The sequence below is a fragment of the Asterias amurensis genome, chromosome 7 (assembly GCF_032118995.1).
Source record: "Asterias amurensis chromosome 7, ASM3211899v1".
Lineage (NCBI taxonomy): Eukaryota > Metazoa > Echinodermata > Asteroidea > Forcipulatida > Asteriidae > Asterias > Asterias amurensis.
Genome location: NC_092654.1, coordinates 18,519,766 through 18,536,107, shown reverse-complemented (window position 1 = coordinate 18,536,107; position 16,342 = coordinate 18,519,766). Strand labels below are relative to the sequence as shown.

The 16,342-nt window shown below is 37.8% G+C and overlaps 1 protein-coding gene and 1 long non-coding RNA gene across 2 annotated transcripts in view; one reads left to right on the top strand and one right to left on the bottom strand.

The window, feature by feature from the left end:
* Nucleotides 1-42: 42 nt before the first annotated feature.
* Nucleotides 43-4,460, bottom strand: LOC139939446 (uncharacterized). Its single transcript, XR_011786310.1, has 4 exons — nt 4,446-4,460; nt 3,214-3,393; nt 1,582-1,604; nt 43-535 (listed from the first exon to the last, which is right to left on the bottom strand). It is a non-coding gene; the product is annotated as an uncharacterized lncRNA (long non-coding RNA).
* Nucleotides 4,461-4,665: 205 nt separating this feature from the next.
* Nucleotides 4,666-16,342, top strand: part of LOC139939518 (carbamoyl-phosphate synthase [ammonia], mitochondrial-like) — a 32,848-nt gene continuing 21,171 nt past the window's right edge. Inside the window, exons 1-9 of the mRNA XM_071935485.1 lie at nt 4,666-4,916; nt 10,850-11,028; nt 11,832-11,941; nt 12,496-12,787; nt 13,323-13,505; nt 13,850-13,978; nt 14,426-14,532; nt 15,111-15,252; nt 15,750-15,827. Of these exons, the coding sequence (XP_071791586.1) occupies nt 10,912-11,028; nt 11,832-11,941; nt 12,496-12,787; nt 13,323-13,505; nt 13,850-13,978; nt 14,426-14,532; nt 15,111-15,252; nt 15,750-15,827 (1,158 nt within the window). The 5' untranslated portion in view covers nt 4,666-4,916; nt 10,850-10,911. The remainder of the gene's footprint in view (nt 4,917-10,849; nt 11,029-11,831; nt 11,942-12,495; nt 12,788-13,322; nt 13,506-13,849; nt 13,979-14,425; nt 14,533-15,110; nt 15,253-15,749; nt 15,828-16,342) is intronic.

Genomic DNA, 16,342 nt, shown 5'->3' with positions numbered 1-16,342 from the left:
AAAAACACACGAGGAAACAACACATTTTCACAACAAAATATCAAAGTGAGACAATTTTTTTTAGACACATGTCGATGCTGCCTTTAATACAAATTCCACCAAACCATTCATGATTTTGTTTTCGCCACTAATCAAAGCCAGTTTCACTCGCTATACAAATCAAGTCCCTCCAACTGTTCGATAAGGACGGGCAGAGTGTTCGTCTAGTGAAAGTCTGTTCTTCACTTCCAAGAAACAAGGGTCAGACATCAAGCTAGCAGAAGACTCCCTCCTTGGGGTTGGCGAGAGTGATAAGGATTGCTGGTTGATCAATCTTGATTTCTGTTGTTTGAGTAAATGTTTGCAGTTGCTGGTTGAGTCTCTGTAATCGGCACTTGACTGACGTCAGATGCTGGATACTTGTTCGATGAGAGTTTGGGAGGTGTGTGGATGGTGGCTGGAATGTTGCCAGTCAGTCCTTCCTTGGATGTTTCTTGGGAGAGAGCTGGCCATCTACTTGGAACGTGCACGCATCTTTCTCCTCTTACGCTTCAGTCTGCAATGAATTAAGTACATTTGACACATCAGGAATAGAACTCAAAATAGAACTTAGCTATAGCATCTTTTTAAATGGTGGGTTGCTTAGCATCTTGACTGATTTTTGCTCATGGTACATAATAACTGCACATTGAGCAATAATAACTGCACATTGAGCAAAAAAAAAAAAGTTTAGTGTCTCTACCCACTTCCTTTTTAAAGGCAACCTTTTTTTTTTTAAGAAAAAAGATTGCAGCTAAAATTAAGTTGGGCAAGCATTAGGGAATCTAATACTCTTCCTGCAAGTCCTTATTTAGCAATTGCACAACATTGGTAAACAGTATTACTATTGTCCAAAGGCCCACACTTCGTGTATCACAACTTATGTATAAAATTAAAAACCTGTGAAATTTAGGCTCAATCGGTCATCAGGAGAAAATAATGGAAAAAAACCCACCCTTGTTTCTGCACGTTTCGCTGTGTCATGACATGTGTCTAAAATAAATCCGTTATTCTCGATAGCGAATTGTTTTAATGTTTTCTCAAAAAGTAGAGCATTTCACGGAATAATATTTCAAGGGAAGTCTTTCACCATTACCTTCTGTAAACCCTGTAAGTAATTTGTAAATCTGTGAACTTTTAATTTTTGTTCTGTTCAGAAAGTGTCCAATGGCTTTAAGACTCACCTTTTTCCAAGTTACTTTCTAGTGCGCTATGATCTTGACGAAATAGCGTGCCTGATAAATTTTAATTGTTTTGTTATGTTAAAAAAGACAGGACGCTATTCTGGTCGTGTTTTTTTAGTTCGGCCTCAGCTTTAGAAGGCAACAAATATTATTTAACAAGTATTTCAATCCACCAGCAGTTCTTTTTAAACTAATCAACAGAAACTTCAACGATCTGTCCACAAAATTTGTTCAGTGCATGAAATCCCAAACTTAAACAATCTCATCTTGACCCGCGTGAAAATTGATTTAATTAAAAGTTTAAATGGATAACTGATATAAAAATGTATCCGCATTCAAATCAAAATAAAATTTGTTTAAACACTAATTTTGTTTTTACCTTCGCATACGCTTCTTCCTCCACTGCAAGATTCAGACATGAAAAAAGGAGAGAAAAACACAAATTAGACATTGGATTATTTTCACTCCCTCATGATTGACCAACCTTGGTTTGGCTGGCACATGTGACAATAGATCACAACCATGACAATGATTTAAAGGGTCTATGTACTTTTTCTTAACAAACAACACAATGTCCACAGATTTACATTAAACTTGCACAGTTTGAAGATTATGATAGTAGAAAGCTTACCTTGAAATTTAACTCTCTGAGGTGCTGTAGTTTTTACGAAATGAGTAAAACAAATAATTTTCGTCTCAGTTTTAGCATGCAAAAACGTGTTAACCAGTTATGCTATGGTTTTGGTATAATATCATAACTGGTTAAGGGGATTTTACATGCTAAAATAATGTTTGTCTCCCGAGACGAAAATTATTTTGTGACTTGTTTTACTCATTTCTCAAAAACTACACAACCTCAGCTAGTAATATTTGACAGGAAGCTTTCCACTATCATTATCTTCAAACCCTGTAAGTTTAATGTAAATCTGTGGCACTTTTGAAAAAGTACCCAAATCCTTTAAAAGCACATGGTTCTACAATTGGCCCTACACACAACTCATAATCCACATTAAATTAATTAATACTAAATTTTATTTGATGTTTCATTAAATTAAACAAATTGCATTGTCATCAGGATTGTATAAACTAGGCCTTTCAATTAATACTAAATTTTATTTGATGTTTCATTAAATTAAACAAATTGCATTGTCATCAGGATTGTATAAACTAGGCCTTTCTAATCTAACTTTTGACAAAATATTCATTGAATTTGAACATGTTTAGTTTTGACAAAGGACCTCCACTGGAAAAAAAACCCAGCTTAGATCGAGCTCAATTTTGACTGAGCCAGCCTTGGCTGAATCTGAGCAAATCATGGCTCATTCTGAGCCATTTGAATGATTGAGCTATTGTTAATTTTTGTTTATTAAACCTTAATGAGAGACTAGGGGCGGGCAGTTTTTTGCTCAAGTCAAGTTAAAGTCAACTGGGGTGGATTTCACAAAGGTAGTCCTAACTTTAGGACTAGTCCTAGGCAATGCTAAGAGATAGGACTGGTCCTAATAAGTTAGGACGAGTTGTTTGTGAAATCCACCCCTGAGCCATTTTCCCCACGTGTCTCCATTGTCTTCTCCACATAAAAGTTGGTGTGATGTTTCCAGGATGTTTAGCCGACTTTGCAATCTAGATTCAGTAATGCCTTTGCATTTCAATAAATCAAAATGGTGGATTCTCCCTCACCCGGTGTGTCGTCGGGGAGTGCGTGGAGTAACCGAGTCGAGCGGCTCGAGTGCAAAATTTTCCAGCAATTTACCACCCTTTTTAGTCCCACCATTTTAAATTAGAAGACACAAAGATTTACCGTCAGCTCGACATATGTTTGATAACATTTATATTAAGTCAGTTTATGCAATAGTAAATGTTGCAGTTATAAAAAGGAAACTAAATTTTTCCAAACCAAAATCCATCGCTCTGCTCGCCCAGTCAAACCCTATCACACAACACTGTAAACCATGCCTTGAAAAAGTTAGTCTAAAAAACGGAAAATAAAACAAGACATAAGTAATCTCACCTTATCCCTCATCTCCCTTCACCTAAGGAACCTGTCCTTATTATTTAGAAGAAGATTCCTTGCTGGATGCCTCTTCAAAAAGAGGATTTCATCGGATGGAAATTTCAGGACATCTAGGCCGAGCAGACCTAGATCAGAAAAGAACGATGTGTGATGACCTTTCCTGAGTGATGAGGTCAGCTACGTGACAGACATGCGCAGTAAAAAAAACACCATGTGATTATGGGCGGCGCAATGCATCAAAATGTTCTTGATTTGTATGCATCGACCAGCTCATCTCAAAATGAGTCGGCTGAGCAGTGAGCATGTATGGCACGCGTGGTGTCAAGATGAAAGCTTTTATGTATTGATACAAACAAAATCACAACTTTACAAAACTAAATTTGCATACATATAATGTATATATGCTACGTGTTAACACCACTTGATTACTTTTGTATATTTAACATCATTTTAGCCTTCGAGAAAGCGGTCGAAACTTTCAGGCCATTAAGTTTTTGTGAAATAAACAAATATAAAAAAACAACCACAGTAAACAGATAAATAAATACAAAATGGAAAGATGAGTGGGGGATTACTGGATTAAAGTAAGATTTCATAAAGCATTATTGTTTTGCCTCTACACCTTATGCGGACAATAATTTGCTGACAATTATTGTTGTGCTTAGAAGCCTTAGCAAAATGACCTTTTTTTCTAGTGAGAATAATATTGGAGCTCTGGCTACGTTTTGAAATTGGGCCCTATGGGGAAAAATACTGCTTTGTTAATTTCTTTGCTTAGCAAAGAAAATGTGGGGCCATTGTTGCAACAATGTAAACTTTATGGTATTTTGGCTGGAACCAGTCAGCAATTTTTTGTGTGATAAGCAAGTTCGTAGGGCTTCATGAAGTTGCTGGTCTCCCCACATCACGCCAGCTTCTACTTCTACTTCGCTACTCGGCAAAGTCCCATGATGGGATATCACGCCAAGATTACGCACGCGTTTGACCGATGAAGCAACTAGGGTAGATTAAGAGTGGATTTGAACTGGGAGAGCGGGGCAGTGACAACAGGCAGTGGAAGATTGTTTCATGCAGGGGTAATTCTTGGGAAAAAAGAGTAGCCTACTATAGCCAAAAACATCATAAAGAGATCGGAGACAATGGCAAAATATTCAGTTTTAGATTAGGGACGAAAACACAAGAAAATGATTCTAGGGAACGTGTTTACCATGGCATGAATATCATGTTACCCGTATACTTGTCATCAATTATTAGCAAGAGCTTTTTGTAATACCACACACGCAAAGAACATGGAAACACCACCAAGAGGGCGCAATATCGCGCTTCCGTCTGTTGTCAGGATACAGCATGTAGCAGCAATGGTATGCCACACGCATCTCGCTCGTGTTGTTTATAAAGGTGTTGGAGTTATGCCACGTGCTCTGCAGCTAGCTAGCTAGCTATACACAGATTGTATGTTCCGCGCGCGCTCTGTTATCACAGTGCAGTGGAAGCAGCTGTTGAGTCAATGGACGTGTAATGAGCGCCCATTCATGCCATTGGAACCAAAGAAAGAGCCCCCTTTGAGCATTGGAGGAGGCCGATAGACGGAGAAGTGCACTTAGTATTACCAACGATCGTATTTGTATTAATACATACTGTACTGTGGAAGTCACAATTCAACTTAAAACATTCGCTGAATCGCCAGTTCCATCATAAAGGTAAGCTGGGCCATTTTTTAACAATGCAAACAACCAAGGAGAGCTTGCTCTATCGTTTAATACAACTGTCAACTGAGCCGTTTGATGGATGAAATTGACATCACCTTTGGCTCGATGTTCTTTGCTCTTCAGTGAATTCGGGTCTCTTCATCCATGGTGAATATGCATGCACAGGCGTCTGTAAATATTATTGGTGTGCTTGAAAAACACAATCAGGAAAAATACACAAGTGATGTGTGTGTACATGGACTGAAAATCAGAGTGACATTTTATTAAGTATTAAATTCTACCCAATACATGATGATGATGATGCATGAGTGGGTTACTGCATGCAAGTTTATTATTATTAATATTATTATTTATTCGGCATAAAAACACATACAAAGTACAAATCATGGAGTTTTCCTCCATGCTATTTGTGGGTAGGGCGGGATGGGAGATTGGGAGGGGATGAGCTACACTGTCCTGAGATTAGTGTTTGACCCTGTGTGGTTATTTAAATTTATTTTGTCATTTTTTTAAATTGAGTTACATTACAAATAATACAATACAATTATGACAAATAATTTCCTAGTGAATTATATGAATTATGAATATGAATTATGATGATTGTTACTGCTTTTTTTAAATTGTACCTGGTGTTAAATCGATAAAATAGTGAGTCATATTGGTCTTGAACAATTCATAAAATCACATTGACCTATTTAAAAACCTAGATACAAAGGACTAACTTCCCAAACTGAGGAATATTCCCTTCCCCAACTATGACTTTAAAAACTTGATTTTAAATTTACTACCTAGCACCGACTAATTTGGTGACGCAATAGTCAGTATGCGCCGTTGTTCCCCAATTGTGACACGATAGTATTTGCTTCCCTTTCGTGTGAAGTATGAACTTGGCTTAATGGATTCAATGTGTGAAATTTTAATATAAAAATGTAGCCCATTGAAAATAACAGCACCCTAGACATTGCCCTACTTTAAATTAGAAGCAATATTTTATCTTTGTTTGTGTATTTCTATTTTTTTATCATCTTAATTCTTGACTCTTCAGTAATTTCTTCAAATAAAAAAACCCCACTCACGTTTAAAAAAGTAAATTTGGTTATGACTATGTTTTTATGAAATCCAGTATATGTATTGTTAATTCTTACAAGTATCAGATAAAATTTGCATTAAAAACTTGTAAAATACTATGAAATTTACCATTGCAGTTTCTCTTGTGGTCCACTTTTAATAAAATATTTTAACAAAAAGTAAATTACTTTTGGTGTTCAGAGATAAAAATGAAACTGCATTGACATACTTGTGAAGGTCCAGTTACCATGTGTGTACAACTCAATGATAAAACAAAAATTGATCAAACTCATAAAATATTACTGACATTATTTAGTCAATCCCCGAGTTATTCATCAAATTAGAGTAAAATTCCCAAGAGTAAAATGAAAGGAAATGAAAAAACATGCCCGCCACTCCGTCCACGCCACACTCTCAATTCCCATGCTGCTATTTTTAATAATGCAGAACACCTCTCGGCAAGTCGTTCGTATTGATTTCCTGCCAAGTACCTGAATCACAAATGGTGGCCTATAATCACACAATGGATTTGTTCCCTCCATTGGGTGAACTCTTATAACCCCCCCAAAGGCCGGTTGGACACGCCAGCATGCACCTTTCTGTTTAGCTTGAATACTTTTTGCATCACATTACACAGGCTGCTTTCATATTCACCCTAAAGTGCAGGCAGTGAGTGAAATTGGTGTTAAGATAAAATGTTTGCACTGCAGGTTTGTGGGTGAAATCGGGCAGTTAGTAAAATTGGTGTGTCTAAAATATTCACACTACTGAGTTATTAATTAGGCATTTTGAGCGAAATGAGATGTGAGAAGTTTACAGACAGTGACTTTTTCAGAATTTTGAGGTGGTAGTATTGACATGAGTTAGTTAATGTCAAAGTTAAGTTAGCATTTAAAAGAGAATGTACTAAATTGTCCCAAATAACAAGTTACTTTTCAGTTTTTATGAATGACCCTGTAAATGTTTACAATTGCAGAGTACACTGCCATAGCTGCTAGCTATCCGCTGCCAACAATTTTTTTGACATTAATTTACTAGCATTCAATAAATGCAATCAGTGTTATAAAGTCCAATCATTCAGAGATAATGGCTAATTTCTGTGTTTGACAACCGATAACTTCTAATTTGGCGAAACAATGTCAGCATTTAAAAAAAGTGTAAGCAAATGTAATTGTGTTCATGTCATCTGGGCCAATTTCAAAAAGCATGTAAGCACAAAAAATTGCTAAGCACAGAATAGTAAATTGCTTAGAAAATAAGATTACCAGCCCAAATTACATTGAGTTTGCATTATTGTGGCTGGTGCCAGACTCGGTTCTTGCATTAGCAAAGAGATTTGTCAAGCAGTATTTTCTGCAAAACAGCTTTATGAAATTGGGCACATTTGTTTTTACTCACTTCCACAATAAATTCATGTTTCATAAAAACATTTTTTTTTTTATGTGGATTCTGGATAAGTGAACACAAATGTCTAGTGCCTTGCAGCAGTGGAGCAACATTACAAGTTTCACTCATCATGTCTTGGTTTAATACTGAGTGATTTCAGATACAAGAGGAAAAGACTGTAGTGTCAGCAGAGACTCCAGTTTGAATATTATTCCAGCTGTCCTGGTGTGACCTTAAAACAACCTTGATGATGCAATCACACTACCCTCTATTTTAACCGGGTATGAACATGGCGCGATTTGAAGTAGGATACATTCATATCTCAGACTTGTTCTTGTACAACATGGGCAGCTTTCATGATTAAAACATTGTGGTGTGGGGGGGGGGGCAGTTCATGACTGTTCATGTTTTCCTCAGTCCCGAACTGCTCAGGATTCACTATTATTTGTTGGCGTATATCCAAGAATTGTTGTCGACAGTTGACTTTTAGTGGCACTTCACCACTTGACTTCCCGTGAGGAGAATGTTGGACCTGTCCCTACACGTGGGTGAACACATTTTACTGAGACGTATTTTCTGTAAAGTGACGGCTTGAAATAACTTCCCCCATTAACATGTTTTATTGAGGGCCCCAGGAAGAACTCCTTTGACAACTGCCAGGGGTAAAACAAATTATGTAAATTAATCTATAAACGTTGACGTTCTCATTCTGAAGCTTCGTATAATATATCAAATTTTGATTAAAACAAATTTGTGATATTGGCACAAAAGTTATCATACTCGTTCGTTAATTAGTAAAACAGATCCATAAATTTATTCATTTATTTATTTATTGGTCACAATTATTTGTCCCGCATTGTGAACAATTAATAATACAAAAAATGAACTTTTAATTGTTTTTTATTATAAATAAATGTTTAAGGATCTTGAGTTATTAATGTGAAATAATTTCAGATTAAATTGCTGATGTAATCAGATTCCTCACTATATTAAACATAACTACTATTGGATTGTACGCCAAGTTTGGAGTGCAGACTATTACAAGTCTAATCCTCCCCCTCCTTTACAGGCCAAATAAAGCAATACGGCGAGTTAGTATGGCGGGAGCATTTTCTTCGACTTATAGGAATACACACGGCCAACCACTTGAGTTTATGTTAAATAGGCATCTTCATCTTGAGGAGCTTAGGAAGAACTCTGTAGGGGTTCAAGGGGGATGAGATCAATAGTCTACAGATTAAAGATAATCTAGGTGCACCTGCATGTTTTAAAATTCAGAGATATTACCTACTTAACTTTCTTCTAAAGTTGAGCAAAGTATACTTTTAAAAATGTCGAGACCACACCGGCTCATTTCAGAGCCAACACTACCACAAAAGAGATTTACACAATGTTGAACCAAAACAGTTACTATTTATTTATTTCTATTGCCTACTTTTATAGAATTACAGATTTGTGAAAATTTGACTTGAATGTGAATTGAACCTTGGGCGAAAACACCTACCAAAATAATAAATTTTGAAATAATTTTTATACTGTAATTTATGGAGGTACTGGTTCAAATCATGATTTCGTACACTTGGAGCGTCTCCCATCCAAAACCAATTTTTTTCAATTTTCACATTTTTTTTTGTTTCATGTCAATTACTTGAATGAAGAAATAGAAAGAAAGAAAATTGGAGCGAAAACATAAATTTTTATGACTTAAGGCAGGAAGCATTTTAAAAATTATTTGCGAAAGGACTTTATTGAAATTCACAGACTGATTAAATATACAAAAGATTTCCTTATCCCCGATGCACTGATAACATCAAATGTACAAATTGCACTGTTTCAAATGATGCATGAATGAAAACAGACGGTTGGCATTGCTATGGGATGGGATGATAACATGTGGTTCTTGCAATTATTTATAAGGGCCATATTATAATTTGCTCGGATGTGGACACAAATTAAAGAGAATTGAAAAAGGTTTTTATGAAATAGTGTACAAAGTGATGTGGCGTGCGAAGGTTCTGTGCAGTGAAAGGAGAAGGGGGGGGGGGTGTTATGATCAGTGTTCTGTCGTCGATTTCACAAAACTCTTCCTAACTTAGGATTAATCTTAGCACTTAGGACGAGTCCCAACTCTGCACTGTAGCATGCAGACCTTAAGATTAATCCTAAGTTAAGACGAGCTACTCGTCCTAACTCGAGATAAGACGAGTCCTAACTCTTTGTGAAACCAACGGCAGCATCGAGAAGGCATTAGTAGCCTTACAAGCAGCCACTGCAGCTTTGATTATTATTGATGATACATGACACCTTGGATTCGATTTGTGAAGGCGGGGGGGGGGGGGGGGGGTGTATTCGACACTGAGACAGCCTTGCTAGTACTGTTTCATCTGGCATGTTGTCATGGTTACTTCAATTTGACGAGGATGGATTTTCTTAAATGTATTTGCAACCTGATTTACATGTAATATCTACTTGGTTCAATATTGGGTCTCATTGGCTGTGAATGAGGCAGACAGACGGTGAATTTCTGTTTAAAAAAATTGAGATTACTAATGGTTTTTAACTTAAAGGCAGTGGACACTATTAGTAATTACTCACAATAATTATTTGCATAAAACCTTTCTCGGTAACGAGTAATGGGGAGAGGTTGATAGTACAAACATTGTGAGAAACGGCTCCCTCTGAAGTGGCGTAGTTTTCGATATAGAAGTAATTTTCCACGAATTTGATTTCAAGACCTCAGATTTAGAATTTGAGGTCTCGAAATCAAGCATCTGAAAGCACATAGCTTCGTGTAACAAGGGTGTTTTTTTCTTTCATTATTATCTCGCAACTTCGACGACCAATTGAGCTAAAATTTTCACAGGTTTGTTATTTTATGCGTATGTTGAGATACACCAACTGTGAAGGCTAGTCTTTGACAATTACCAATAGTGTCCAGTGTCTAAAAACTAACATAAAAACAGAATTGCAGATACCTGACAGATATCATGCATGTATGCAGCATTATTCAAATTGCTTTAACATGAAATCATAAACAAATATCACAATGAAATACTTATTGATGTACAAAATTCTGCGCTGTATAGGAGAAATTATATTTGATGCTTTTGTGTATAGTGAGGCATGCCTGGAATTTACTCTTCAAACATGTTAAAGGGGAAAGCAATTTTCATTTTGCAAAGGGGACTTCCATTGGAAAATCTTAAAGTCAACTGGAAACTTTTGAAGGTCACTAAGGGCCAAGACCAGGGGCAATGGAGGCCATTGGCCCGACTGTAATTCCAGACCTGGTGAAGAGTCTGTAGATTGTGTTATTATCAAACAAAGTTTTTTAACAGCATTTTATTCGTGAATGGAAGGATCCATTAAAAAAAAATACAAAACAGTAATTCCATCACTGATTTGACTAAACAAATTATCCGAATCGAGACCTTTCTCGTCATATCATTGTACAACGTCATTCCTTTCAGATTTGCAGAGTTGTAAAAGGATGAGTCAGTGATCGCCAAAGCAATCCCTACACATCACAAGAATGGCTCATCTAGCGAGGCTAGGGTCAATCTTAAAGAACCAAGTGGGACCTCAGCTTGGCCTCTTGAAGCTCAGGCCATTGTCAACATCAGCATCTGTATGGGGCAGCTATGAGAAGGTATTGTCTTAGCAGAACGAATATCTAATATTTATCATTTTGCAGGACGGATACTTCACAGAGGCAACAAAGGTGATTGCCTCCATGCCCTGCGTGTTCACTGCCTTGGTGCCCTTGAAATGCTCCAGTAGAACTTTACAAAATAGGTACCCTTCAGCAAGGAAAAAGTGCCTTAGTGCCCTTGCCATTTCAGAAACGAAGCATACATGCCTGATTTTGGCAAATCATGTAATTCCACAATCGTCATTGGCTTCCTGTTAAAGACAAAATAAAATTCAAAATTCTGCTCCTTGCAATCATTCAAAACCCTTCATGGATTAGCTTCATCCTACATACATGACCTGCTTGCAAATTCACAACTTCAAGGGTTTAAATCTTTTTCATCACAAACATTTATCTGTTCTCAAAACTCGCCTGGCAAGCTAAGGGGACCGGGCCTTTTCCAGCTGTGCACCATGTCTCTAATGAATTCTTTGACCCAACTGATCTTTCATCATTCAAACGCCATCCTTAGACCTATCTTTTCAATCTTTCGATTGAACCACAGTGATTTGACAGCAATCGGCGCCTTTGAATGGTCCTTCACATACTGTGTGCCATATAAATTTCCTGATATTAATAATAATATTATTAAGGCAATGGATGTAATTCCCTCTATGTTTCTTTGCAAATGTTGCAGTACAAATGTTTACTTTCCTCATGGAGATGCTTATTCACTGAGAAAAGGTGGGGGTTTCTTAAAAAGGTTGAGCTATTTATAAATCCTGGCCCATTTATTGTTGTTTTTGTTTCCTTCTTCATAGCCAAGGGCTGCCTACTTAGTCCTCAATGATGGCAGCAAATTCAAAGGGTACTCCTTCGGCCATGAAACATCAGTTTCAGGGGAAATGGTTTTCAACACTGGACTGGTCGGGTGAGCTTCAGTGAACTGCTTCTGTTATTTTTAATATTTCTCCCTTTGATAATTTCCAGTTGGATTACCTCATGCAGGGGCCTGCGTTGAGTCCTTTTTGGGGAGTAAAATTGTTTTTCAAGCTGATTTATTTTATATTTTAGTTGTTATCTGCAAAGTATTTGTTAACAAGGTCAATGTAGATATGTACAGTGCGGCCAAAGGTTCTTATGTTATTTTTTGTCAATTGTATCAGATAGGAAGTAGTTTTTATCTCATATCAAATTTTGAGAATGTCCAAACTTTTACATATTAGTTGGTTTTAGAGAATTAGTTTGAATAAATATAAACGGAATGGTTTAGAATAATTGATAGGAGAAGCTAACCAACCAGCCTGTAAATGTATTTCACGGAGTCAACACAGAAAATTGCCTCCATGCCCCACTGTCATTGCCTTGGTATCCTTAAAATTCTTAAGTAGAAAATTACAATTCTCTCTTAGGGTGCCAGTAACTATGTTACTATACAAAAGGAAAATCCTAATATCTAATAGTTGATGTCTCTCCTTTTACTAGGTATCCAGAATCCATGACTGACCCCAGCTACAGAGGTCAAATACTGACCCTGACCTATCCCCTCGTCGGCAACTACGGTGTACCAGACACAGATATTGAGGACGCAAACGGGCTCCGGCTATTTGCAGAGTCCGAGAAGATACAAGTCACCGGACTCCTGGTTCAAGATTACTCCAAGAGGCCGAGTCACTGGGCGTCCGTGAAGTCTCTGTCTCAGTGGTTGAAGCAGGAGGGTGTGCCTGCATTGTATGGCATCGACACCAGGATGCTCACTAAGAAAATCAGAGATGAGGTACTTCTTAAAATCCTTCTATAAAGTGCATACTTCAAGAGGCCTCAAAATCTCTCATACGCTATGCACATAATGGTGAAGTCTCATGCCAAATTTTCCGTATATATTCCAATACTCCAATTTATTAATTCTGGTAGTGAAGTATTCTCAAAACCAAGGACACCTGGGGTCGATTTCACACAGAGTAGGAGATATACAAATTACATGGATAGTCCTAAGTTAGGACGAGTAACTCTTTGTGAAATCCACCCCAGGGTTAACCCCTTCTCTTTTTGATAAGTGCACTGAGCTCTTTTACGTGCATTACACAACACCCGAGACCACTGACTTTACGTCCCATACGAAGGACACAGCTTTATGGTTAAGTTTCTTGCCTAAGAACACAGGTGTCATGACTGGGACTCAAACCCAAACTGTGCTGATCAAAACACCAAAGCTTGAGTCGGGTGCTTTTAACCGCTAGGCCATGACAAATTTCCAATTCAGAGCTAACATTTATAACTTTTTGTGTCAAACAACTCCTTTTGTTCTGAAGGGTACAATCCTGGGCAAGATTGAATTTGACGATCAGCCGATTGAGTTTGTGGATCCTAATCTGAGGAATCTCATGGCGGAGGTTTCAACCATCGATACTCAAGTCTTCGGCAAAGGGAACCCCTACAAGGTCATCGCCGTGGACTACGGCATCAAGAACAATATCATCCGCAGTTTGGTTAAGGTATGGATTGGAGACAATGATTGTTTGTTTAAGTTCATTTGAATTTGTATCCACTCAGGCGCCAAAAATGAGATTTACCATGTTTTCTTGATTCCAGAATTCTGTTCAAAATCACTTATTTGTCAGTATTTGTTGTTAATAATTTGGGGTTGAACAATGAAGATCTGACTAGAGCTGGATTTGAACCAGCAACCTCCGGATTAATGTGACGGTGCATGAATCAAAGTCGTCTGAAAAAGAACTCACTCGTCAGTTTAAATGGTATGAGTTTTTAACTGGTGTATTTGATCTGTTAATGTGTAATGAATATTTGTACAATTCTTTTTTGTTTTATGCCCACTCAGAGAGGAGCTGAGGTGCACTTGGTTCCATGGAACTACGATATTTCCCAGGACACATATGATGGCCTCTTCTTATCCAACGGACCCGGTGATCCCGCCCTCGCATACGAAGCCATTGCTAATCTTAAAAAGGTACAGTTTGCTGACAATGTTGGCTTTCAGGAAAGGAACAATATTTGCCCCCCTTCTGTCCAATCCCCCTGCCTCCATCTTGGTCATGTTCCTCATATCCAATAACAATAATGAATGCTATTAATCCTTTTGCAATTATTACCCAGACTATTTCGTTCTTCCAGCCTCGGTTTGGTAACACTAATATCAATGGGAGAAATTCAAGATGGCTGCACCATGATATTGGTCTATTCAATGTTTACCCACTCACTGCTTTTTTCTGTGTGCTTTCTGACTCTCTCTCTATTCATGTATTTCCACTTCACTGCTTATGTTACAATTAGTTACTTGTTCATGTTTGTTGTGTTGTCATTTAGCCTTCGAGACTCTGCTAGAGGGCTGATACAGCAGGCCACTAATTATTTTTGAATTTTACAGTTAGAAATTGATTTTTGTTTGTCTTCGTAGGTCATAGACGAGGACAATCCAAAGCCGGTATTTGGAATCTGTATGGGCAACCAGTTGACTGCATTAGCAGCGGGAGCAAATTCTTATAAACTAGCCCTTGGTAATCGGTGAGTTACAAACATTGACTATCTTTCAACTTGTTCATTCGTCTTGGTGTGTTTTTATCTGTCTTTCTTGGGACAAACATGTGAGATGGATTAGTGCTTGGGTTTAATCGTACCTACTTGCCCTTGGTATTAGGTGAGTTAATACATTGGCAACTGCACAAACCAATTCATTTGTAGGGTGTCATGGCCGAGCAGTTTAGAGCACCGAATGAAAGTTGTGGTGGTTTAGTCATCGGGGTATGGGTTTGAATCCCGGTTATGACACTTGTGTCCTACAATTGCTTCTCTCTTCACCCAGGGGTATTATAAATGGGTACCTGTGAGGTTAGAAGTTGGTATTGTTTTTGAAAAAGCCAGTGCAGCGCCATGACAGTACTAGGCTGTATATTTCCCAGGGTTCAGAGCTGAGAAAGATTACAGAAATGTTGTTGGCACAATGACTAGGGTACTAGTGTTATGCGCATTGGTACATTATTATGAAATGTGCCATATACATGTAAGAACTAGTTATTACTATTATTATTATCATCTGTCACCATAACAACCGTTCTGACAACCTTCCCACCCGTCATTTTCAGAGGACACAATCAGCCAGTATTGAACATGATCAACGGGCAGGCCTTCATCACGTCGCAGAATCACGGCTATGCCATTGACGAGAAGACTCTACCCAAGGAATGGAAGCCAATCTTTGTCAATGCAAATGACCATAGTAACGAGGTTAGTACATGTAGGTCCTACAAATTGGGGGTTTCATTTCATTTATTTTATTTATTAGTTATAGTTGTAAAGCCAAGGACTCTCAGAAAAGTGAACGTAGTCACTATACATAGCCAAGAACCCCCATTGGGTTAGTTGTGCGAGAAAAACCCAGAGAATTATTCCAGGGAAAACCAGTGCAGTTAGTTAGGGACTGAAAAGCCAATCCACATAGTGCCCGGTGGTGGGATCTGATTTGGGGACCTAGAGGTGGAAGGGGAGGAAAGACACCGCTACACCAACCTGACAGCACACTCTAAGTCAAGTCAAACTTTAAAAAAAAAGTTACACGTGTACTTCTGAGTTGCGTTGGAAGAAACCTTTCCTTTAAAGTCCCGAGGGAGAATGCACATTATGAATAAATTAAATACAATCCTGAGAAAGGAGAAAGGCACTTTCTGTCTGATCTTTACAACATCTTCAAAATTGTAACTGTACATAATTGAATTTATCTTCAGGGCATTATGCATGAGTCAAAGCCTATATTCACTGCGCAGTTTCATCCAGAACACAAAGGAGGTCCTACAGATACAGAGGTGAGTATTTAAAATAATATTCATAATAATAATAACAAATTTTCATATAGCGCTACTCACAATAACCATATCAATGCACTCTACATTAGTGCTAAGTACACATGTATTAAATATGGGTTAGGGTCGGGGTAGGATGATCACCTTTTTTTCCCGGTAGGGTGGGTATTGGAACATGGAATTGTTTTAAAAAGATGCAATGGGGCTTTTGAACATTCAGGGGATGTGACCTGGGTCGTGGAGTAATCAAAAAGTTTTGGGATTATATTCTCATCAGATTACATGTAAACATGACAAGTGTTTCTACAACATTGCTGCAAACTGAGAAATGTTTATGATCCCAAACTCACTGGACAAGCAGTTTTGTAAATATCCCTTGTGTATTGGAAATATGAAGAACATTTCTGTTTAGTTGATGTAATAATGTAAATCAGGGATAACGATAAGTTTTGCTGCTTTTATTTTACCCGTACACCTATTGTGTGATAAGCACTGTGTACTCGGCGCCTTCCAAATCT